Source organism: Athene cunicularia (assembly GCF_003259725.1).
Source record: "Athene cunicularia isolate RWA chromosome 11 unlocalized genomic scaffold, athCun1 chr11_part1, whole genome shotgun sequence".
Lineage (NCBI taxonomy): Eukaryota > Metazoa > Chordata > Aves > Strigiformes > Strigidae > Athene > Athene cunicularia.
This window is the reverse complement of record NW_020799113.1, coordinates 1,268,322-1,291,831: the sequence shown is the minus strand read 5'-3', so window position 1 is coordinate 1,291,831 and position 23,510 is coordinate 1,268,322. Positions and strand designations below refer to the sequence as shown.

Sequence of the window (23,510 nt, the reverse complement as noted above, 5' to 3'; positions counted from 1 at the left end):
AAAAAAAAAAAATCCAGCCTTATCCTTTATGTGGCAAATATAAGCGCTTGTTATCTAGTGTTGACCTGTTCCAGTTGTGTTGGAACATCCCATCTATAATCTGCTACAGTTTCGCTGGTTTACATCATAGGGTCAGTGGCAAGATAAATCTAAGAGATTAATTTGAGTCATGTGATCCAAACTGTGCCAGCAACTGTGCTTTTCTGTACTTAAGCTGTGCAGTGAGGATAGTATCTAAAAACCGAAACTCCCAAATGCCGGCATAAAGTTGCATAACTGCAAGGGACTGTGTCTGCATGTCCACGTGGGAGACGGGTCACCCTGGGCTCCAGACTGCGCCGTACTGTGCAGCAGTGGTGCCTGCTGAAAACTGAACTGAATGGTCACTCCACTGAGCTTTGCTCCATCACAAGGTCATAGGGACCTTGGTGAGATTTAAGAAACGGAATAATGAATGCTGAAAATCTGATTAAAAAAATAATTCAGGCCTTGATTCATCTCAGTACTTAAATGTGTCCAACGTTCAGCATGTCAGAGTCCTGTGAGTCGAGGCAGGCCCTGGACACACAGGTGTTTGTACAGACCCAGCTTCCCGACTTGGTATCAGTTTTCACTGACTGCATTCACAGCATCTAAAAGGTGGAATTGTAGAAGATCATCTAGACTATCCCATGAAGTAGCATTGCTCACTTCTGGGTGGTCCTGTCGCTTTCTGCTGGCTGTGCTTGGATATTCCAAAAAGGACATCTTCCATTTGCATTAGGGCATCTTCCCCATTGCCTCTCTGGCAGTCATTTGCCTCATTCTTTAGTATTTATACCTTTGGATACTTCTGAGCTATCATCTCATTTTCAATAACTGTATTTTTTTTTTTTTATGTTTCTTCCAGAGAAGCCATCACCATTCAGTGAAAAAGATAACACCAACTCATTTTAATATGGTCAATAAGCTTGGGGCTTTTTATTCCTCATTATTATTTTAAATAAGTATATGAAAAAGAAGTTTGAAAACTTTTGCTGTCTAGTATGAAATGTTTACAGTTTGCAGACTGCAGCTGCATTTCAAGCAAACTCTCTTGCAAGCACTATGTATTTTATACAATAGCAGTGCAATTTGTTATTTATAGATTGATCTTCTGGCCACAGGCAAACTTTGAAAGCTTTCACATACAGTGCTTTTATTTTAAGCTTATTAGTGGCTTTAGATGCAGAATTCACATTTGTATTGAGGCTTCTTCTATATGCCTGGTGGATGAGCATTGTATAAACAACACTGGTGCATAGCCCTGAAAGAATGCATTCTAATGCTTGGCTTAAGATGTTAATTGCAAGAATATTAGAAATTCAAAGGCAAGTAAAATAACAAGTGTATTTGTGCCAGCAGAAGCTGTTTTGTTTGTTACTCTTTCAGTATTAGGCATTCAGCAAGATACATGACTGGCAGAGACAAAGTTTATTCTTATTAGTTATAGAGAAGAATGAATATTTATTATTGAATAAACTCTGACTTTTGACATTCTCAAAACCTCCAGCTCCATAATGATGTGTTGGAGCTAGCTGTGTTGGCTTGGCTGCTTATTATACCTGTGCTGGCAGAGGAGAATAGCATCGTAACCTATGTTGTTGCATTGTTTTGTGTATTATGTTGATGTACGTATGTGTATATTCCTATTCCTGTTCTTGGAAATGCTTTACAACCCGGCTTAGTTCCCTGTGTAAATGTATTTGATTGGTGATGCTTGATCCTCCAGGATCAAGCTGTCTGTCTCGTTGAAGGTGTCGCTCTCATCAGAGTTATTGCCGTTTTTCCCTCTGTTTAGCCGAGACTGCAGTCGTTCATGTTCCTTTCTCAGCTCCGAGTAGGAATGGGAGAAAGTGTGGAATATTGATGTTGCAGGAAAAGACATGATGAGAATCCCACTGAGGATGCTGCTGAGAGCCACCATCTGGCCTGGGACGCTTCGTGGTACCATATCTCCATACCCCACAGTGGTCATTGAAATGATAGCCCACCAGTAAGAAGCGGGTATGCTTGTAAATTCAAGCACCTTCCCAGATTCGTTCTCGGCAAGATAGACCAAAGGAGAAAACAGAGTGACAGCCACGCATAAGAAGAGTAAAAGCAGGCCAAATTCCCGTGTGCATCTCCGAACTGTGAGGCCCAAAGTCTGCAAGCCCAAGGAGTGTCGGGCAAGGCGCATTACATACAAGATCCTCAAGGCACGTAAAACCCGTAGCACCAAACCAACCTTCTCCAAATATGTGTTACTGCTTGGCCTGTCGTCCTCCTCATTTGAGTCATCCTCTGACAAGATGAGGGAAACATAATAGGGTGAAATAGCCAAGAAGTCAATTATATTTAGGGGTCCTTTGAAGAACTGACACTTGCTCCTTGCCTGGATGAATCGGAGGCAGAACTCCAGGGAAAACCACGCCACACAGATGGTCTCTATGACGAAGATGTAATAGCACTTCTGGGAACACTCGCCCTGACACAAAACAAAAAGATAATTAAATAAAAGAACAGTCTGTGAACCAGCATCCAAAACCACTGAGGAGGATGCAATATGTATCTGCTTGAGTCAGTGGTATCAGAAATAAACAAATCCCAGCTAGCACGTAGTCATATTGCAGCCACCTTTCAATGGTGTAGGGACAATAATGAGCACGTGAAATATCTGAATGAACAGATATATCTACCTGCTTATTTTTATGTCATTTCTTCCAGTCTAAATGAATGAAACTAGTCTCTGTGTAAAGTCTTGGCATGCAGCCTGTAAGTTCCAAATAAGTCCCACTTTCTGCTCTCAAACAGAAATTAATTTAACCTTGACTGGTTTATAAGCCTGTACAAAAATCACTTTATCTTCAAAAGAAAGATTAATGTTTGAATGTCTTGGTAAACTTCTGGTTGTTATTCAATGCATGGTACTTTCACAAATGCTGTGTACTCTGGTGCAGTTAGAAGAGATTCAGAGATATTAAGTCATCTGGATCCTTGACTCAGTTATGCCATATATAAATCTTGCTTCTTTCTATACATGCAAATGTTTGAATCTAAAGGAAAATAAATAACCACCCAGTACGTGAAAGTTGCCTTGAAGAATCCTCTCCCAGTATTGAGGCCACATGCTGCAAGCAGCATTTGCTCAGTTTTGTTATCAAAGGAATTGCTTTAGTTGAACTACCTTGGATTCACATTATTTCATTTATATTTGAGCTGAGCTTAAAAAAAATGAGACTTCTTTTGGCCTATTCCAGTGAAACAAAAAGGCAAATGTAATTTGACTTGTAATTATTTGGGTAAGCAAGAGGCTACATTGAGCCTTGTCCTTTAGTAATGGAGAGCCGCTAGGTTACATCTACCCGAAGAACAAACTAACAGATGGACACGTTGGTTACAGGGACTGAGGTGTGCATGCTGCCTCCCTCATATGCACAAGTATCTGCTGCCTGCATTCCAGCTGGCAGAAAACAAACCAGGTCCTGCCACCATTTTTTTACCTTGCAGAAGATAAGAAATAGCAATGGAAGTAGCATTTACTGCTTAGCAGTTGGACACCTCCCCACGAAAGGAACACATCGCTTTTAAATACTGGTGTCACTGTTTTCTTACCCTATCTATCCTACTGATAAAAATACATTCCTGTACCTGCACAGAGAATTAATATGTTCTTAAGAAACCTGCTTTTGTGATTGAATTAATGCTGTTTTTTTGCTCTTAAGCATTGTGAATAAGTTTCTTGAAGAATTCCACCTACCAGGTACTTGTATATTTTCCCAGTGGTGTGCTGCTATCTACATTAAGTTCTTGCATCAGTGCAAATATTTGGATTACAGTTCTAATCCAAAACCAGTTTAAGTGGAGTCTTTAAAAGACTCTGATTCTGAAGCATACTTGTGTGCTTTTTTTTCTTTGCTGTGCATATTATCAAAAGACCGGCATATGAAGTGTATGGGGTTTGAATTTTTGGTCAAGATGAGAAATCTTGGCTATTACTGGGAACCAGAGAAAGAGATTGAGCAGTATCTCAATCTTTAAAATCCCAGGCTGGACTCAGAATATGGGTTGTCTCTACATGTTCTGGAAACCCAAATGTAGAAAGTGGTAATTTCATTTTAGATTTTTAAGCTACTTGAAAATGAATATTTAGCAAATAGCTTTTTCCAGCTACAACGTCGTCACATGAAGGCTTAGCAAGATTGAAGAGTCTTCTCCTTGTATTCTTGCATCTCTGAGGTGTTCACAACTGCAGAAGATGATCAAGCAGAATTAGGGACGATGAAGGAGGAGCTGTGCAGAGGAGGAGAACCTCCTTTTGGGGGAGCAGAGTGTCCATGTGTTATTCAGGAATAACTGCAGCCCCTTGGTTTGTGAAAGGCTTTTTTGTAACCTCCGTAGAATAAAGTCAGGGACAGTTCCTCATACAGTCTTATCCATTCTTAGCCAAATTTCACAAGCATTATCAATTAAAAACCACGGGAAACACATACCCCTACTACTAGTTAAACTTACTACCGATGTTCAGTGACCCCCTGCACTGCAATGTGATGTTGGCTTTTTAGAGTGTCCCTTGTGATAGAATTACAGCTATTCTTGGGGGTAACAAGTCTTTTTGTTCAGGCAGCGTTTATGTTGTTGGCTATCTGAGTTTCTCCAGGTAAAATGCTAACATATCCCTCACATATGTGTTTTACCCTGTCTAATCCTCAGGACAATTTGGCTCTGCAGCACCATTTGAGGGGTTTTTTTTCCTCTTTCTGCACAGTAGACTGTCAAGATCATAATTTGTCTCTTAAAGTAAACATCACAAAAGGTGATGAAGACTTGACCCTGCTAGAGTTACACATGCAGGATCAGGTTAGAGCTCCATTTGAAGTCATTGCCATGGCAGCGCCCGGAGTGCATTGATGTTTGCAGAGCTGCTGACTTGGCTTGATGAGATTGCTTGCGGTCAGCAGTTGTGTTATGCAGTGTTCAGTTGTAAATTATTTGTACAGTGCAGCCTGGACTCTGCACAGACCTGCCTGTGGTCACTTTAGTGATGTGGCCTGTGAATTATTCATTGTTCCCATCAAGATTTATTGTATTTTTTTTATTAACTGGGCTGAATTTCCAGTACATCTGTTACTTATTTACCTTTATACATTTACAGGTGACATTGTGCTCAGATCATCACATAGCTTTCACTATTCCTTCTTATGAAAATTTGTTAAGATCTAGGGTGTCTGTTTGAATTGAGTGTGAAACCTCAGGGTATAGCATTGTTAAGGACTAGCCGGGAGATTTTTTTTCTTCTCTCCATCTTCAGTTGCCTCACTATTCCCCATGGAAAGTTATATATATTTAGAGACAGCAATTTGTGCCGTCAGCTTCCTAAATGAGTAATTCATTTTTCAGAAAAGCATCCTTTAAATCAAACTTTTCAAGAATGTTACTGTGTTTTACTTTTCCTTTGTGTGTAGTTGTGGATGTGAAGGACGGTGAGTTCTCCCCTGTTAGCACATTTTGTCTTTTTTATGTACTTTGCAAAAGATATTACAGAAATGGTTGCATGTGATTCAAACCACAGTCCCTTTTTCTGCTGCAACAAACAAAAGAATGAAAATATCACTCTGACACTATGGCTAATGCAGAGAATTTTTTTTTTTTTTTTTTTTTTTTTGGAAGAGACAGAAAAGGACGGATGTGTTTGCTTGAGACATACCTACGCTATATGAAGACATGCAGCCAAACCATCCCTGTTTCCCTTGGAGGGAACTGATCTATCCGTGTGGCACAGTAATTCTGTATGGAGGTGACTAACTTGAGCCCTAGAAATAACTCAGCTGGGCTACCATCTCGCAGCAGGGCCACTTCACTCCATTACCTAGTGTAGATGTACCATGATTTAGTCAGTCCATGCACAACATTTGCCAGAAACTTCCAAGCTTCTTTCTCTGCCTGTCTTTATTTGTCTGTCACAAGTGTCTGGAAAGAGAGTGTAGGATCCAGGCTCTATGGTATTTAATGAGAACATGCTCATTAATTTCCTAGTGGGAGCTTGATTTCATTCAGTGAGTTTGCATGTGAATGTTTTATATATTAGGAATATTTGCATCTATTATGTAATATATGTGATATAATCTATATAAAATATCACTCTAATGTCAGTCTCTGAAGATTATTGATCCTTTTGAACATCTTGTTCAAAAGTAGAAAATATTGGAATAAGAGGGAAAAAGAGGGGATATTAAGTTCTAAAGCCAATTCCCGTTTTTTCCCCAGTATTTTAATGACTTTTAGGTGTCAGAGTTCTTTATGTTCACCAACTGATGTCTAAAGAGCAGACAGAATAACATACTGACTTCAGATGTTATGTTGTTACTAAAGTACAAATGTCTTTATGTCAATGGTAGATTTCAAATTTGCTGTTGTCACCAAATTCCCATTAGATGAAGGTTACTTTCAGTGACCTCTCAAATTATGGCCCAAATACTCTGATACATGAAAGGGGTTTGTTGCATAAATGGCCAATAAAGGAATTTCTGTGCCACAATGACTTCTACATATTTTCTCTTTCTGAGCAAAGCAAACACATTTAGGAAATTCTGGTGATGAGTGCCTGCCAACAAAACACACCAAACAACTCCCTTTCTTGACCTCGCCATTAACTAGAGCAGAATTCCGAGCTTTTATTTTCAGGTCTTTGAGTCAAATTTGTCACTGACTTTTCTCCTGTCTACATTTTTGCACCCGAAGTACGATGGTGTAGTGGAATGTCTAAAAGCTCCAAGCTAGTGTGGTATTGACTGTGAACATGAGGGGAAGATGAGATTTCATTTATAACTGACCACAACATATTTTGAGTGGATTGTTTCCACAAAACCCTCTGACATGTTTTACACTACTGTAGCATCAATCAGTACTCAAACAATCATTGACTCTGACAGATGAACAGTTATCACAAAGCCGTTGGTGAGTGAGGATCTTAACTCTTTATACATTATTCAACCTGCAGATTTACTTTTGAACAATGCAAGATTTTATGAGGATTTAGTAAACTTGTCTCTAGCTGAAATTCTACAAAGTATGGTATAAATGTAATAAAATGAGTGCCTGGTATTGATCTTGCGTATGAAAAGAGTATTTGGCTCAGCAATAAAGGAAACAATATTTTGCATGTAAAAAGATATATACTGAGCCTGATGTCTGAAAGAAATACTGAGTGATTTTTTTTTTTTAATTTAATTTATAAACCACCTTAAAGAAGCAAAGTGGCTATTTCAAACTTTTGTACCACCAAAGATAACAAGAAATTCATGTTTCTTTTTCACTATTGCCTTCTGCTGTATAAGGCAATGGCTCATTTTCTGGGTTCTCTGATGTGTTGGAATGTTTATAATGTTACAGTAAAATGGCTCATTTTAGGATACTTCTATTAACTTCTCTTTAGATATGACAAAATAGGCTCATGATAAAATATAAGAATGGCAGTACTGAGTACAGTTAGCCTGCTGCCTTATTCCAACAGCCTGAAAAAAGAGACACCCAAGGCAAATCTTCAGTTTCTATTTTCCACTCCAGACCTTCCTGAGCTGAAGGTGGTGTTTGTGTAAATAAACTGAATTGCTCTTCTGTAAGTCTGGTCATTCTTTTGTCTGCTCCCTATTGCATGAGACTCAGCTCTTTGCTTTGAACAAGGTTCCTTTTACTTCCATCTGATGGCCCTAAGCTCTGCTACTGGAAGGGACTCTGGCTACTTGATTGCTGTTCACTCGGTTCCTGCCAACTGTGATTTTTGTAGACCTCTGCTGCAGCCACTGTCATAGATTGTTCCCATCCTGAGGAATTCTACCTGCCTTAATCCTTGTGTGAAGTTGTTCCATCCTTGTTGCCTTTCCCTGGAACTTTTCCTTTTTGTGGTGGAAGGGACTGAGACTGCAGTTTTAAAGTGTGGGTGAGCTGTAGGTTATATAGACAAATTTATATCTGGTTCATCATCAAGAATTCCATAAATTTTGCGCTTTTTTTATTGTGTGCTCTTTAAAAAAGTTTAAGCAAGTTGGATCTGTGTAGGGACAATGCTTAGAATGTGGTATTTCTAATAGTGAGAAATCAAGTGACTCTAAGCGTCACTGCAGCTTTCTCAGAGTACCTTTTTCTGAAAGGATCTGAGGTTCAGGAGTTCGGCACCTCTGAGGTCAGGACTGGCCAGGGTAATATGTGGCAGATAAATCTCAGACCTTAGTTGCACAGGTGAGTTTACAGGGAAGAAAATTTATTCACTAACTGTGAATTCAAGCTAAATGAACTTGAGATATGTGCCACTCACAAGATAAATAAGATAAATTTCCTGGCCAAGTGCCCTTTTACTTTACCAGGAAACATTAGTTAAAGTGTAATGACATCTGGGATAATAAACAAAATCAGATCTCAGAGTTATGCTGCACTAACCTATCTTACAAGAGATATAAATCTCATCTAGTGAAAATAATATCTTTACATGCATCAATAATTGTAGTAATGCCTAGAGAGACTGAATCAGAATTTCCTCTGCAGAATATATATGTCTTGTTTATCCACCTTATTTTCAGATGCAACCCACTTTGTTACATATTCTAGACGAGGAAAAATATTATTTATAGATAACTGGATGAGAACACCAAGGAACTATTCTTAGCCCTTCAGAGTCTGTTCTGTGCTGACCATTGTGTCCCACTTGGTTGCACTGTAAGACACTTTTTAATTAAAATATGCTCTGGAAAACTCATTCTGCATCATCACCTGATCTGACAATTAATTTCCTACTGCCAAAGATTTACCCCAATACCTTTTGCAATGAATATTTACCCTTTAGTCCATTGTAATGCGTTTTTCCATAAATGCCAAGGCAAACACAAAGCAGTGATAATCTGTATTTTGCAAATCACTTTGATATGCTCCTCTCATAAAACTGTGTGAGGGTTCTGAACCCCTGAACCTGAGTCTGTCTGGGCTGTTAGCAGCTGAAGGCTGTGTTACACACTGAGAGAAAAGGTGTCAAGTTTTACCTCTGGTCCCCTCACCAGTATCAGCTGGTACACATCTGTTCTTTCTGACCCTCTGCAGAGCACTGTGGAAATCAGTGGCACAGTTTTGATGTAAAGTAGTGGCTGACTACTTAGCAGAAGGGTAGCAAAGTTTGGCACCTTTCTGAAGAGGGGTCGTTGGATCTCCACCTACTCTGTATTGTGGCCATGGACTGTTCATGTTTTGTTAGTGATTCTTAAAAGCAAACAACACCCTAAACAAATCCTTTTTAAGCAATTTCTGAAGTGTAAAAAAGGGAACTGAAACTATCTGAAAACATCAGAGGGAGGCATGAGAAGTTTCTCTTAATCTGAAGAAAAATGGGGAAAGAAATTCTGTAATTCCCATTATATTGGAGGTACAATGCTGCAGCTTGATTGGGATAGGAATTGGGTAGGTACCAATTTTCTGCCCTTGGTGTGACTGACTCTATGGAAGTTCACTGGCAGCAGTCTGAACCTGTCTTCCATGGTGTGTAATTTGGGATTTGGCACAATCTATAAATAGGGTGTAGCCTGAGATGTAGGACAGGCAAACCCACAGCATTTCTCATGGTCTCTTCTATGCCTGCCAGTTAACACTGTTCATGATGACGTTAGTGATTTTAAGTGTTTCTTGTGTCATATAATCTATTTCCTAGTTAAATGGTGAAAGTTGCACTGATGCTTGTAGAGAGCTTTGCTAGTAAGTACTGCTAGATCAGCATATGAATTATTTCAGAATCACATCATCCCTACATAAATTATTATTTTCTAAGGTTTAGAGTGGAAATCAACATGTACGTTAGCAATATGTATATGCGTTGCTTATACAGCATACTTTTGAGAAAAGCAACTAATATTATTTATGAAGCAGAGTTGATAAAAGTCCTTGAACCCAGCTAGACATCATGATTTTAACCACTGTATAACAACAGTGTTATTCCCAGGGTACTTTTATGGAAACCAGCTGGCTCATCATTATAAAACAAATGAGCGATGGGCAGAAAGGATCTGAAGCCTCGTCCCAGCTACATCCACCCTAGATGCTGTAGTGATTGCTTCTGAGTAAAGGCTGTTTTGCTGTTCAGTCACCCATACTAAACAGTCTCAGAACAAAGGAGGGAAGGAACTCATAAAGCAGTATGCTTGACTCTTCTTGATTCAGACTCCTACTGCAGTCCTAAAGGAGAGTTTCCTTAAACATAGGACCTGGACCTGCTTCAGCACCCTGTAGTGGAAGGCTAGTCTGCCGGAACGTTGACTTCCACACCAGAAACGTGCCTGGCTCCACAGCTGATGCAAGGTCACAACTCACATCTGCGAAACCTACCTTGGCGGGTCCAGATTTTGTCTGGCACATTCAAGTACAGCCAGTTACTGCTCAGATCCTTCCCTCACATCCACACAGTTCTGTGGACAGAGGCCAGTGTCCGCTGAAGTGGTAGCAGATGGGATCAGTCTGTGTTGTGGCTATGGACCTGCCTTCTGCCTGCTTGTGCTATCCAACACTTAGTTGAGAGGCTTATCTCAGCAAGACTGCAGACTTCTTGCAGTCTGGCCTTTTGGCCTTCTCAGAGAAAAAACATTCAGCCCTCTATGTGGAGGAGTTAGAAGCAAAACTCACAAGAATTTCCCTTTCTAAACCCAAGGCTGATGTTTCCTGGGCAGGGTGTTGCCTTTTGCACTTCTCAAGGTTATACATGGACTGTGCATCCCAGTCTACAGCTTATCCCAGGGCAATGCCCTCTGTGGAAAAAAATTCGAGCTCATATAGTAGTGAAAAAACAAGTTTAAATTCTCGCTCTTGCCTGCCTGCAAATCCAAAGTGATGGGTCTACAGGGTGAGGCTACAAGTCTGGAAAATGGTTAGGTGGGAGCAGAGGCTGACCAACACCTCGGTGTAGGGAATGGAGATACCTAAGCAGCTCCTGGCTGTTCTTATCCCTGTCTGCACCGGGAAATGAACAGATGGGGGGGAGAAATCCCTTTTGGCTGTAAAATGATGACTCAGTTAGGAAGTGTTGTGCCAGTCTGTGTTCCCTGTGTACCTGGAGCTGGGGGATCCAGCTGCAGTGCTGCAGGTACTGCTGAATCACTGCGACCGCATTGCTGCTATTATTTGAATAATTAAACCATGCTCTGCTGAGTCAAATGATGGTTAGGGAGAACTTGAAAACCCTATGTTATGGATCACTTCAGTACTTGGATTTATGCTTACAGACTGATGCAATAAAATCCAAAGGTTTACAGCCTGCTGAGAAAGAGACTAACCTGATTTACAGAATGATGAGCTTGTTAAAGGAGTGCTGCGTATTCTGATCAGAGAATGATTTCCCACTCACTTTGCTTGATGGGAAAGAAGCCCGGACTTATGAAAACAATTACAACTAGTACATTTGAGGAAAGTAAACTGATATTGGAAATACATTAATGCGGACATTAGGAAGAACATAGAAGGAAATTATTATCTCTATATCCAACACATAGTTGTCTCCTCCTGGGCAAAAGTGTAACTAAAATAAGATACTTCAATTAACTTTTAAGCTTGGGTCCTTAACCTGCAAACACCATGAGAACTTGCCTGAAGAATCTGAATTGGATTTAAACCGATTGGTGATCCCAGAGTGTTTGTGTTAGGGAAAAGATGTGGAAGTATTATCTTTTTCTTGTTTTTCTAGTAAGAAATTTAACAGACTTCATTTTGTAACTGTGAAGCACAATACAGTCAGAATGACAAGGTATTTATCTGGGACTTAAGAGGATGACCTTCAATTTCCAGTGTTGCTGCCAATCAGATCATTTGCCCTGTTACTGTCTCTTCTCTGCTTCTTTCCTTACTGTGTTGTTAAGTTCTTTAGAGCAGCAACTACTTGTTGTACCTACGTAGTACAGGATGTACAGCAGGGTCCCAAATCTGGTTGAATCTCTTATAAAGGAGAATGCTAGTGCTAATAGGAGGTGCTGACACTGTGGGAATAAACACAACATATGCCATTCATAGACCCGATGCTGCAGTGAAATTAGCAATTAGATTTGCTCAGAATTCAAAGACCAGATTGTGGATTTGACTGCAGCAGTAGACTGAAGAGTCCTCAAAGATTTCCATCATATTCAAAGAGGAATTTCTAAATTATGTACAAATTTGGGCGTTTATTTTTAATAGTTGTTGCATTATTGCTACGAACTTGGAGGATGCATTGATTTCAATTAGCATTTTCCAAAGATAGAGTGCCTCTGTCAGAGGAAATGCCCGTCTTCCCAAAGAAGGCGTTTATTAAGTAATGAACCCCATGAGATGAGTCAAGTAAGGAAAGCAAAGAGGATTTTTTCCTGCCGTAAATACTACAAACTTGAAAGCAGCAAATCAGAAAAGAAAGCATGATTCCAGTGAGGACCACGTGTGCTGGCACACTGAGTAGCAGTTGACTGACTGCCTCTTGCAGAGCAGCTACAACAGCTGGGTGTCCCCCCAGGGTAGCGTGCAAAGCCAGGAGACTTAGTGCTGTTGGGATACAGCCAGAACTGGATGAACATAAGGCAAACTAATAATGTCTAATTGTGCTTTCTGAACGTTGGACCTTGTACTGGCAGAGCCAGCTTTTAAAAACGATGCAGAATCCATTTACTCACTGGAGTGTCCAGACTTTCTAAAGAAAATTGTTTTCTGTAGCAGTGAGGGTAAGCTGAGACACAGATGTTCAGCAATGTCTCCCTCCCGCTGGTGCACCTCTTTGGTGATGTAAAGCAGGCCTTGAGGAATAGAAACTTCATCAGTGTTGAAAATATTAAAGTTAATGCTGAAGTATGCAACTCTGTGGATGCTTAGAAAGCACTTATTTATAATGTGGAACTATGAAATCAGAGCCTTAGCATAATGGTGCAATTTCAAGGTCAAAGCTTTTGGCAAACCTCAAAAAAGGCAGATCCCATAAAACAATAATTTTTTTATATATATATATCTCTATAGATAGATAGATAGATAGATAGATAGATAGATCTATCTCAAAGTCCTAGGCTTTCATATTCTGATTTTTTGTTGTTTAACAGCTTTTTCTTTCTTCTTTTTTTTCAATTGTTATTAACGTAACTAATTCAATCCATGAAGCGAATCTGTGCCGAGTACACCTAGTAAACTGGGAGGGTTTTGGTGCTTCAGTGAAGCATGTTTTCCTACTTTAAAATGCTGTAATACTTTACATTGCTGACCAAAATGATTAGAAGAAATCAGAATTGTACTAGATGACTAAATAGTTTGGGAGAGTGAGCATCCACAGTAAGTGTCCTGATAAGAACCCAGAAAAATGTACTGAGCAGATGCAATTATACCAGAGCACGTCCAGCTTTGTTTTGTTCCAAGTAATCTGAAGTCATATGTATATACCAATATATTTATAAATGGGCATGTACACATACGTCTTTGTAGTCTTACGATTTTGAATAGCATTAGAAGTGTTTCTGAAAGCCAGGGTTTCATTAATCTCTTTGCAAGAGAGCAGGTCATTCTGGGTCATGCTTTGTGTGGTGCATGCTTGTGTTAGAAGGTAAGTTTGAACACCAGGTTCCTGTGAAATCCCCCTGCTTTTCAGGTATGTTTTGAATAGTGCCCCACTTCATTAGTTGCACTCTGTACTAGTCACTGGAAAAGATACTTTTTCAGTAGGAATCATTTTGCCCTGGCTAATCAGCTAGAAAATTCTTTTTTGATCGATATTTAGACCCCCTTATTTAACAGCTATAAAAAAGGTAGCCAGCAGAATCTGTCAAAATCTGGCTGTCATATTCAATTTACCAAAAGTAATTGCTTCTAACAGTTGGCCAAATTACACTTTGATGAACACTCTTATCTTCGCAGATTACGTGAGCAGCAGGGCTAGGTTTACACTCCTCTGATTGACACTCTCCATATGGATTATTATCTCCTCCAGTTACTCCCAAGTTCTTAGGTTTTCCTTTAGTAAGTTCACTAGAGATATTTAATGTTATCTGCAGGTTATGGACAGGGTTGGAGCTTTACAATCTAATGCTTTTGTAATGGATTTAATAGCTTCAATACTGAGCAAGAGGATAGACCTCTTGCAAGCATATCTTCACATACTGAACTGGCTAGATAGAAGTCAGTGTGAATTTTTATAATCAACACATTTAGCTGTGGCAGTGGTAACCCTGATGAAACAAATATCTTGTTTGATTTTCTTTCTCTTCACAGTAAGACCAATAAATTGCTTTTACCCTATAAAAATTACTCCACTTTTAAAGAAAATGTGTTTCTCAGCAGTTTCCTCTAGAGTGGAGGAATATGATGGGTTTGGTAACATACAGACAACATCAGCAACATCAGACATCAAAAAACATAAGTTAGGGCCTCCAGAATAATGGTGTAGAATGAACGAATCATTTTAAAATGGTTCTACATATTAGGTACCTGGTTCTCTTCCTCTGTTCATGTTTTTTGGATTCTCAGTGCAACCAGAAACTAAAAAGTTACTCTTTTAAAAGGAATTAGATTTTCCCATAATCAAACAACCCCATGAATGGGAGCTTTAAAAAAATGAGTATTTTAAGTTTCAAGATAAAATCATTAGATCTGACAATGCAGGTTGCAGCTTATGTCGGTTATGTTTCATTAAGTGACTATATATAATACATAAAGAAATGACAAGCTTCTCAAGGTCAGTTTAAGAGCAAATACAATTAGTAGCAACAAGGTCTGAGCACTCACTGATCACCAGAGAAGAGGCGGAGAACAGAGAATAGACATTTCCTTCTCCCTTAAACCACACTTCCATAAAACATCATGTAAGTGTGAATTATTGGCAGTTCTCTACACTGGGAGAAAATGATTTGGTTGCTACCGGTGCTGAGGGACAGGGGATGGAAATGTCTTGGGTTTCTTTTTCTTCTTTCCCCCCGCCCCAACCTTAATTAACTTGCCTTCCTGAAGAAATGACCTTGCTCTATCCTTTCTGCTGAGTCATTTCTCTAGAGAATGCCAATTTTAGGGACTCATTAAAAGAAATAGCTCTTCTTAAGGAAAATCCCAAGAGTGCTTCAAGCAGTCTCCCTATCCAAGCCCTGTGGTGGTTTTATTTCATAGCTCTCTGGTGTAATGGTGTTTTTTCCTTTGGGTTAGATGTGCTGAGCAGCGACTATTTCAGTTACACCTCTTGGATCCTGATTGTAACTTTTATGTGGGACTGGGACTTTTGGGGGACTTTGATGGGACTTTTGCCTTGTCTCTAGTGGGATAATCTTAATTGCTTTTTTTGAGGGAAATACTGGTAGATTTTGTTGCTTCAGCTTTCTTATCCTATTTGTGTGGTGTCTGATTCAGATTTGTAGATCTCTCAGGCTACCCACTCAGAACAATAGTAAACAGAATTCCTCACCTCCTAATATGGCTTTTTCATGATCTCTGCATGCGCACATGCCTTGGTTACTATGTGTTGGTGGTATTATATCTTTTTTCTTACTGAAGACAGTTTGGTCTCCATAAAGAACAGATGCAAATATCCTAGCTAAGGAGGTATTGCCATTGGAGGATGTGTTCAGTTGGTTTATGCCCAAATAACATAATTTGTTACTAATGAGTCCTCTTTCCTAGCATCATGTATGATAAATCCTTTAGAATATCTGTTTCATGGTCAAACGTGAGATCACTATATACGTTTACTGCTCTCCCTGAACTTTTGGCCTCCTTCGCCTGGGGCTGTCCGCTCAGGGTTGGGATTCATGGCAGGTGCTATGTGATATATAGTTACAGAATTTTTTCCCCATCTATCTGTGTTTTTCTTCCTGTTCAATAATGAGGAGTCTCCTAAATGTCATTTGACATATTCTAGAGTGTGTGCATGGTATCAATTATAACTTGTTCTTTATTTTATTTTCAGCTTTATTCCTATCTTTAAGCTAACCTTCTTCTCCCTTTTCTGCTGCCCAAGGAGATGGCTCCTTCCCTCCCCTCTGGTTGCCAGGGTGACTGGGCTTCCATGATGCGGATGCTCTTGCCTTGGCTCCTTGCCATCCCTCTCCCGGAGACTGGAGTTTTCACTTTCCCTCGGATGGTGAGGACTCCTGTTTGCTCTTCTGCCTGCCCAGGCAGCTATTCTCCCTTCTAAGCAGATCTGGTTTAACAACTGCTAAAAGGAGAAGTGATTTCATGTGCCTGCAGGGTGGGATCAGCCAAGCCTCTGACTGAAGTGGAAGTCACCTTGTATTATTTTTCACTCTCTTAATGTGGCTGTGATGATGAGAAAAAGGACCCTAGAGTGGTACATATGCAGCAGAGGTAAAGCCTTTTTTATTTGTATTTCAAAATGGATAAATTCAATTTCTAGTGTTTGTGACACTGGAAAATGGATCCTTGCAGTACTTGTAAGCACATTTACCATAGAGGTTTTGCCAAGCTTTAACACAAAAATTAATAAACCTCAGGACAGGGCATCTTTGAATTCAGGTGTGGAATTAGAGGTTGTTCAGAAACTTTACTGAAGGAATTTGACTGTTTTCTGTCACTGAGCAAACAGATATCGCGTGATCTTTATGTTCAGCACAAAATCCAAAAATTTCAGATTCTGCATGCCTGTCCCAGGTTGCTGGTAAACATGGCCCCATCTTGGAATCACTTTCAGAGGTCAGCCAGTGAACAATTTTGTGTTACAAATCAACGTAGAGTTGCAATTTGCCTGGGTATGATTTGGCCACAATCAAGAAGCAGTGTTTTTAGTCAAGCTCTCTGAGTTATTTGTTTAGTTCTAGCTCAAATGCTTTTTTGAGATCCCAGTAAGAAAATCTTAGGTGTTGCAGGGATGGAAATTTAGAGAATTTTCCATTCTCTAGGGGTGGAAAACCTACTATTTAGTATATTCTCAGCTTTTCCACAAGGCATGAGTATTTTGTCTCATATATTCCCCTATGTTTTCTCTGGCATAATGTTATATGATTCAAAAAATAAGACTTTTAATACTCTGTTCTGTGCTTCTGGGACACAATGACAAAGTGCATTAGACTGATGCTGTAAGTGTAAATTATGTGATGTTTCCATATATTTGGACAAATGTTGTCCTTTGCTCAAGTTCATCCTTCATCCTCTCCTCTGCACTTGAAACATTCCATCTTTTGAGCTTGTTCCAATCCAATTTGCTTGTTTTTAAAGTAGTGATATATATGCAAATCTCTAAGTAGGAATGTCATCTGTGTTTTATAGGAAATCCAGGAACAGCAGCTATACTGCAGCTACCAGATATACTTATAACCCTCAACGTGCTTCCCTTTCTAACATACGGTTAATTATTTTTAAAACACACGACATATTACATCTAGCTGAGTTCTGAAACATTATGTGCTTTTTCTTTTGCATGAAAAGTATTTATAAAAGCTTTTTCTGCAGTGAAATTAAGATAAAATGCATCGGGCTACTTCCATTAAAAAGTTAGTAGGAAGCACTTGCTAGAGCAGAGTTTGTAGTGTTTTTTACATCTAGCTATAAGAAGGATGTTCTATATTTAAAGCACTTCCTTAGAAGAAGCATTGGAACAGTGTTAAGAGTTTTTCCTGCCAAAAGTAATAGCTGTGGAAGGCTGCAAGAGCACCAGACTTACTACTGAAAGGTAATAGTCTTCCTATGCAAATGTAAGTTAATATTCAAGGGGTTAAATGGAACAGGGAATGATCTTAAATTTCAGCCTTCTGTGCAGTCCTTAGTTTTATTCAAAGATATCAAATATCCTGACATCTCTTCACCATGACTGTGCTGCTTTGACTTACTGCTTGAGCAATAAAATATATACAGATTTTTGTATTGTGCATGCCATGCTGTGCTATAAATTTTAAAATGACTTCATCAGCATACAATACTCTGAGGAGTGTCTCATCTTTATAGTAATGCTTGGGGCAGGGAGTTTATTTGCCCTGGATTTCCTCAACACTTTTGGAAGGGCAGTTTGCAAATGAAGTGCTGGATACATTAAAGGGATTAGTCAAGGTTATTTGATGAATTTGGACATTATTACCTCTGAAGTAACTTTGGATTGTCACTTTCCTCTGTTTTATTATTAGAATAAATAAAAAATTGTTAAAATGCTGAAATACTCAACAGTGTTATAGAGAAGATGCTGCATGTATGGAACAGGCTTGATTTATTTGCCCTGAATTAATGTGTGTGACTTACTTGAAAAGGGTTTAAATGCAGTTAGCAGTTCAGCTAGTATTTGGCATTACTCCTACAACATGTGTGGGCAAATACCAAATTCTGTTAGCATGGAATTACGATTTTTGGAGGCGCAGCTTCTAAGTATCAGTATCTGCAAAATTACTTCATGTCTCTCATCCTTTAAGCAACTAACTAAATGTAACATTCTAACATTATAAAAATTAATTAATATTACTTCCTCTCTAAAGATTTGACTGTATTCTCACAAGGGAGGATACCCAGCTATGTTAAAAGTAAAGATGCCTGAGGAAAATATTTCTTTAGGTGATGTTTCCAAACAAGAGGTTGCTTGTAACTAGAGTAAAGCATGTTGAAAACTCCTCAATGTCAGTTTGAGAGTCTCAATGTTAACAAGTTAATATAACTTACACTGGCAAGTGTTTCTAAGGAAGGAGACACAATGCTGTATTAGAGAGCTGCAGCGCTCTATTCTGTCCAGAAGCTCTTCCCTGTATTTTAGCTAACAATTAGTAAAATACACATGATTCTTAGCTGAATATCACTTTGAAAAGCCATTGTTGCATTTTCTGTTACAGACTGTTTCATTACCAGTGACAGTTTTGAACCTTATCGCTATGGATTTTCTGTATCTTTTTTTATCTTTTTAATGACATACACCTAGCAAGACAGACAAATTTCTTTTAATTCTGTAGTTAGACCAGTTAAAAAGGACTGACTTACCCTGTCTTCTTCAGCTCTTAAGTCTGGCATTGTGCTAACACAAAGGCTTATAGCTGTGGTGGCCACAAAGAGAATGGAGAGACAAGCAAAGACTTTCCCTGGGAGTCCTGACTGGGGATTTTCTACCATATCTCTGAGTCTGTTCATAAACTGTCCGAATTTGGTTTTCTCATCCAAGACACACGTAGCTTCTTTGCTCCTCTGAAGCTCCTCTTCTTTGCGTACCTCAGCCAGCTCCTGCAGTTTTTGAAATAGTTTTCGAAAGCAGCAGTTCTCCAGGTTGGATTCCTCAATCCCCCAGTATCTCAGCTCCTCCTGAAAAGACAAGGCACACATGTCGCTTAAGAGCATCAGCTTCCCTGCTGCTAGAAAGCTGACAATCATCCCAAAAGCATTGGGGTTCCTGTCAAAGAAGAACTCATGGGTGTCTTCATCGTAATCGTCACACAGCTGTATTATTTCTTCATAGCTGCTGCAAAACTTAAGTTTGCTCAGTCTGGTCAGAGGAAATTCATCTAAAGTACTCCAAGGTAGCAGGTACTTGATGCCTCCAACATTTATCATGATCTCTGTCTTTAGATCGACTGCAGAGACTTGATCAGGATGGTAAATCCTCCTGGCTCTTTGGTAATGGACCCCTTTGACAGAAGGGGTTTCAACGGAGACAGGAAAGAAGCGGCTCAAGGAATTACAGGAAGTGTAGCTAATGTTACTATAGTCTTGGTCACTGCCTCTGGAGAGAATAGGCATCTCTAAGAGTTCTCACCGGGACATCCGAAATGGCATCAGAGCAGGGTTATCTGTCAGCCAAAAGATATAGGAAGGAGGACAAAACATAGCAGAGGTTATTGTAAGAGAAAAGGTGTTTCAGGCTACTGTCCTAAATCACAAAATAAACGAGTCCCTGTTTTGTAAGTAAAAGTCACCTCTGTGCTTCTTCCCGAAATCTGCAGCCTGTGAATGCGATTTGCTTTGCAGCCTCATTGGTTGTCTGGCAACACACAGACACAGAGGAGAGCTAAAGCCTCATTCATAATTATCGCAAAGGGCCGGATGCCTGCAAATCCGAATGCGAACAGATCGGACTCTTCTCCAAGCATATCTCGGTCCTCATTAGATTGTTGTATTTTCCAGTGGCTGTCACTTTGCTTTCCTATTTCTATAAACCCTGAAATACACTCTAACTCAACTAAGCCGCTTAATAGTTATTAGAGTGGTCAATTACCTGCCATCAGCTGGATGCAAAGTTCCTAATTGCTTTAACTTGAACACTCAGATTGCAATTCCTCTGCCTTTCACTGCATGCCTGTTTTGCCTGCCTCTCAGGGGTATTGCAAGGATTAACTATTAATGTTTGTAAAATGCCCTAAGAGGTAAAGTGCTGTATAAATGGTGACTATTCTTATCAACCTGGTCACTGCAAATTACTGAGAAGGTATAGGGAACATTTGCCCATCCTGGAGAAAACTCTGTTACAAGGACAGAAAGAAAAGTATTTTATCAGCTTGGGAGGGGAAGCAAACTGAAAGACATCCCCCCTTCGCTTCCCCCTCTTAGGAACAAACCCCTGGTTTTGTTCATAATCTCTATAGATTCAAAGGCATTCATTACTCCAAGTCAACGAACTGCAAAAATTCCAAGAAAACTTCCCTGAAGTTACTTACCACCGCGCCACGGGCTGCTGCCCGGTGCCTGGCTTCCCCGCAGGTGAAGTACACATGCCGCAAGCTGATCAGCTGTCCTCTGAGTTACAATCCAGCAGAAAGACCTGGGGATATTTTACAGTATTGATTACATGAAAAATCAGTATAGCACTCTGGAGATCGCAGTCTCTTTCCTCTTTCTCTCCTTCTTTCCTAGAAGGGGAAAATACTCCTATGTGTTCATGGAATGTATGTCGTACTAATAGATCCTCTGCAAAGGAGACGGTGTCCGAAGTGGCAGCTCCTCTTCTGGACTCCTGGGGCTTCCAGGTGAAATGTGCTGAGTGAGAGCTGGTGGATCCTGCCCTCTCCCCGTCTCTATTCTGTTTCCCTTGGGACTGTCAGTGTGGTCCTGGAAGAGGAGGGGAGAGGGAAGGGGGAAGGGCTTAGGAATAATCTCTCCAGCATCCCTCTGTCTATTCAGCAAGCAGCCGGCAGCAACTGGGTAAGAACATGAAGTACAAGGACAGTCTCCGACTAATGAGGTTTAATAGTAAGTAAATTCTGGCAAACCTACTTAATAAAACAATTTCAATGTCTATTAACTCCTTCCATTGTAGTCATACCACAGTTGCTTGCTCTGGAGACACCAGTCAAATTCCTCAGGAGCAGTTTCCATGCCCTGCATCCCTCTTGACACTGGGATTTGCTCTTAAATATCCTTAGATGGAGAGGGAAGGTTTCTGGGTCCATGGATGCTGGCCCTCAGCATTCCTTTGGCTATTAGAGAAGTGCTGTTCTCCCATAAAAGAAAGGGTCTCTGGCTTGCAATTAATAGGTGCTGCGCACTCTCAGATCCACAGTGCTTTTCCAACAGCCAAGAACTTTTTCCTTTCTTCTTTAGAGACGATGGGAAATCAAACATAACCGTTTTCTTGCTTTTCTCATACATGGCTGAGGGAGAGGTGAGCTTGCTGTAATGTTCTTGGGTTCTGTACTGCTAGTAGGTCTTGGGCTGCCTCAGTCTAAAATTGGCATGACACAGATTTGACCCATATTCTGCTTGCTTGGCCTCAGTCACAGGGTGCAAGAAACCTACAATGAGCTCCTGTTGGCAAGTACTCTCTGTGGTACTCCCAAATGCAGTAAGAAATGCCTTAGCTTATGCCTATACCCAGTGTGGCGGAAAGCACTGAAGCTGAATCCTATTACTAGAGAGGTGTGTGAATCTGTAGGATTTACATGTCCCGCTGTGAGCGTGAAGGTCGCATGGAGAAGCGTTATGAGCTTGAATCGCAGAGCTGCTTCTCTGCCATTTGCACAGTGGGTAGAAGGTGCAGGTGGTGCCCTTTGCTACTTACCCTCGTAATGGCTGTGGGACTTGTGCGCTGCTGAGCTGACACTCCCCAGAAGCAGATGCTGCAGCTGTTTATCAGCACTGAGCAATGCGATGGCACAACCTAGGAAGGGAAGCCTTTGCTAATTGGACTTTTTGGCACATCTCTCTTGGCCCATGTGGTGCCCAGAAGATTAACTTCTTATCAGGCTTCACCACTGGGGTTTTCACTCAAGTCCTAATTATGCCATCCACAGAGAAAGACCAGAGAGATGCCTGAAGGCAACTGAGTTCTGGGAGCATAGCTCAAAATCACTTAAATCCTACTACCTTTGTGCAAGATGCAGTTTGCTCTGCCTATCAGTCCTTCTTACGGATTATTTCTGCAAAGAAAAAGCAAACCTATTCTAATTAACTTTGGATGGATTGTTTCACAAAAGGATAAAACCAATTAGCATTTTCTTCTTACCTTGTGAAGTCCTTGCATGGTGGTGTTGAAGGTTATATTTCTGAAATCAGCTGACGAGAAGGTGAATAAATCCAAAACAATGAGTAAACATCATACATAATCGAGTAATTTGAGTGCTATACTTATTTATCAAGAAATACATATGGTCTAATGTTTAAAACTTCACTTCCAATACTAGGCACCCTAACATTTGCTTTACTGAGACCTGCAGCAGTGTCTGTAGCTAGATCAGGATCTCATTGCCAGCTCGAATCATACAAATGACTGTCAGTCAGTCCTTAAGTCGTCTGTCTTCATAAGTGAGACAGAGAAAGGATAGAAATATTTTTATCTTGATTTTATTAACAGGATATGAAGGTACAGAAAAGAGAACGGCTTTGTTTGGTGTCTGAGGAAGACAGGCCCTGAATCCAGGCCCTAAACCCAGCTCTGAAGATCTTAAACATGTAACTTACCTCCAGAACTGTCCTTCCACCCTGGTCCATATCTGCCTTCTGCTCTCCTGGGCCCTACTGCCATGTCTGTACGATCTCCTCCTTGGTAGTGGAGGATCTAAAGCTATTAGTGCTGACATCACAAATTGAAATCCCTCCCCAAGTGGGAAGGGCATATTTCCTGGCTCAGTTTGAACCTCTGCTGACTTGGGTTTTTCACGGTTGGGTATTTTTTTTTGTTTTTCACAACTACTGCTGTAGTCTTCCTGTTAAATTCCCTTTGGATTTGCCCGATTCAGTACGAAGTTCATAATCTTTATTCTCTTTTCTTGTCCTCCATTTCCCTTACACTTTCTGGAATTGCTGCCTCCTTGCTCCTTAGCCATATGGTGGTATCAACTTCTTTTACATGCCATTTATGCCTTAAATGCAGGTTCCATATGCTTCATTTATTTGTTGACATGAATGACATTCCTGTCTCCTTGCTGTTGTTTCCCCCCTTTTGTGGTTTTGCCATTCTACTGTAATTTTTTTTAGACCTGCCTCTCACATCTCCTTTATACAACAATGGCAACATGCTACTGCTGAGAAGAAAGCTGAGCAGAAGAGAGAGTTCTTACCCAGATGGCCCGTGATGAAGCCATTGCACACCATTGTACACCTCTCTCAGTTGGACTAAGCCTAGCCCCATGTAAACCAAGATTAAA

General features: G+C 40.2%; 1 protein-coding gene across 3 annotated transcripts; it reads right to left on the bottom strand.

Annotated features, from left to right (window-relative positions):
• Positions 1-9: 9 nt before the first annotated feature.
• On the bottom strand, positions 10-22,908 carry KCNG4 (potassium voltage-gated channel modifier subfamily G member 4). 3 transcript variants are annotated; one of them, XM_026856903.1, is made up of 6 exons: positions 22,825-22,876; positions 22,370-22,419; positions 20,825-20,976; positions 20,586-20,689; positions 18,922-19,721; positions 10-2,488 (listed from the first exon to the last, which is right to left on the bottom strand). In XM_026856903.1, the coding sequence occupies exons 5-6, from the start codon at positions 19,669-19,671 to the stop codon at positions 1,703-1,705; spliced, it is 1,536 nt and encodes a 511-aa protein (XP_026712704.1). In that variant the 5' UTR covers positions 19,672-19,721; positions 20,586-20,689; positions 20,825-20,976; positions 22,370-22,419; positions 22,825-22,876; the 3' UTR covers positions 10-1,702. The 3 variants fall into 3 exon arrangements, with proteins under 3 accessions (XP_026712704.1, XP_026712705.1, XP_026712706.1); XM_026856904.1 differs by lacking the exon at positions 20,825-20,976; XM_026856905.1 differs by lacking the exons at positions 20,825-20,976; positions 22,370-22,419 and having other exon boundaries at positions 22,825-22,908.
• Positions 22,909-23,510: the final 602 nt, after the last annotated feature.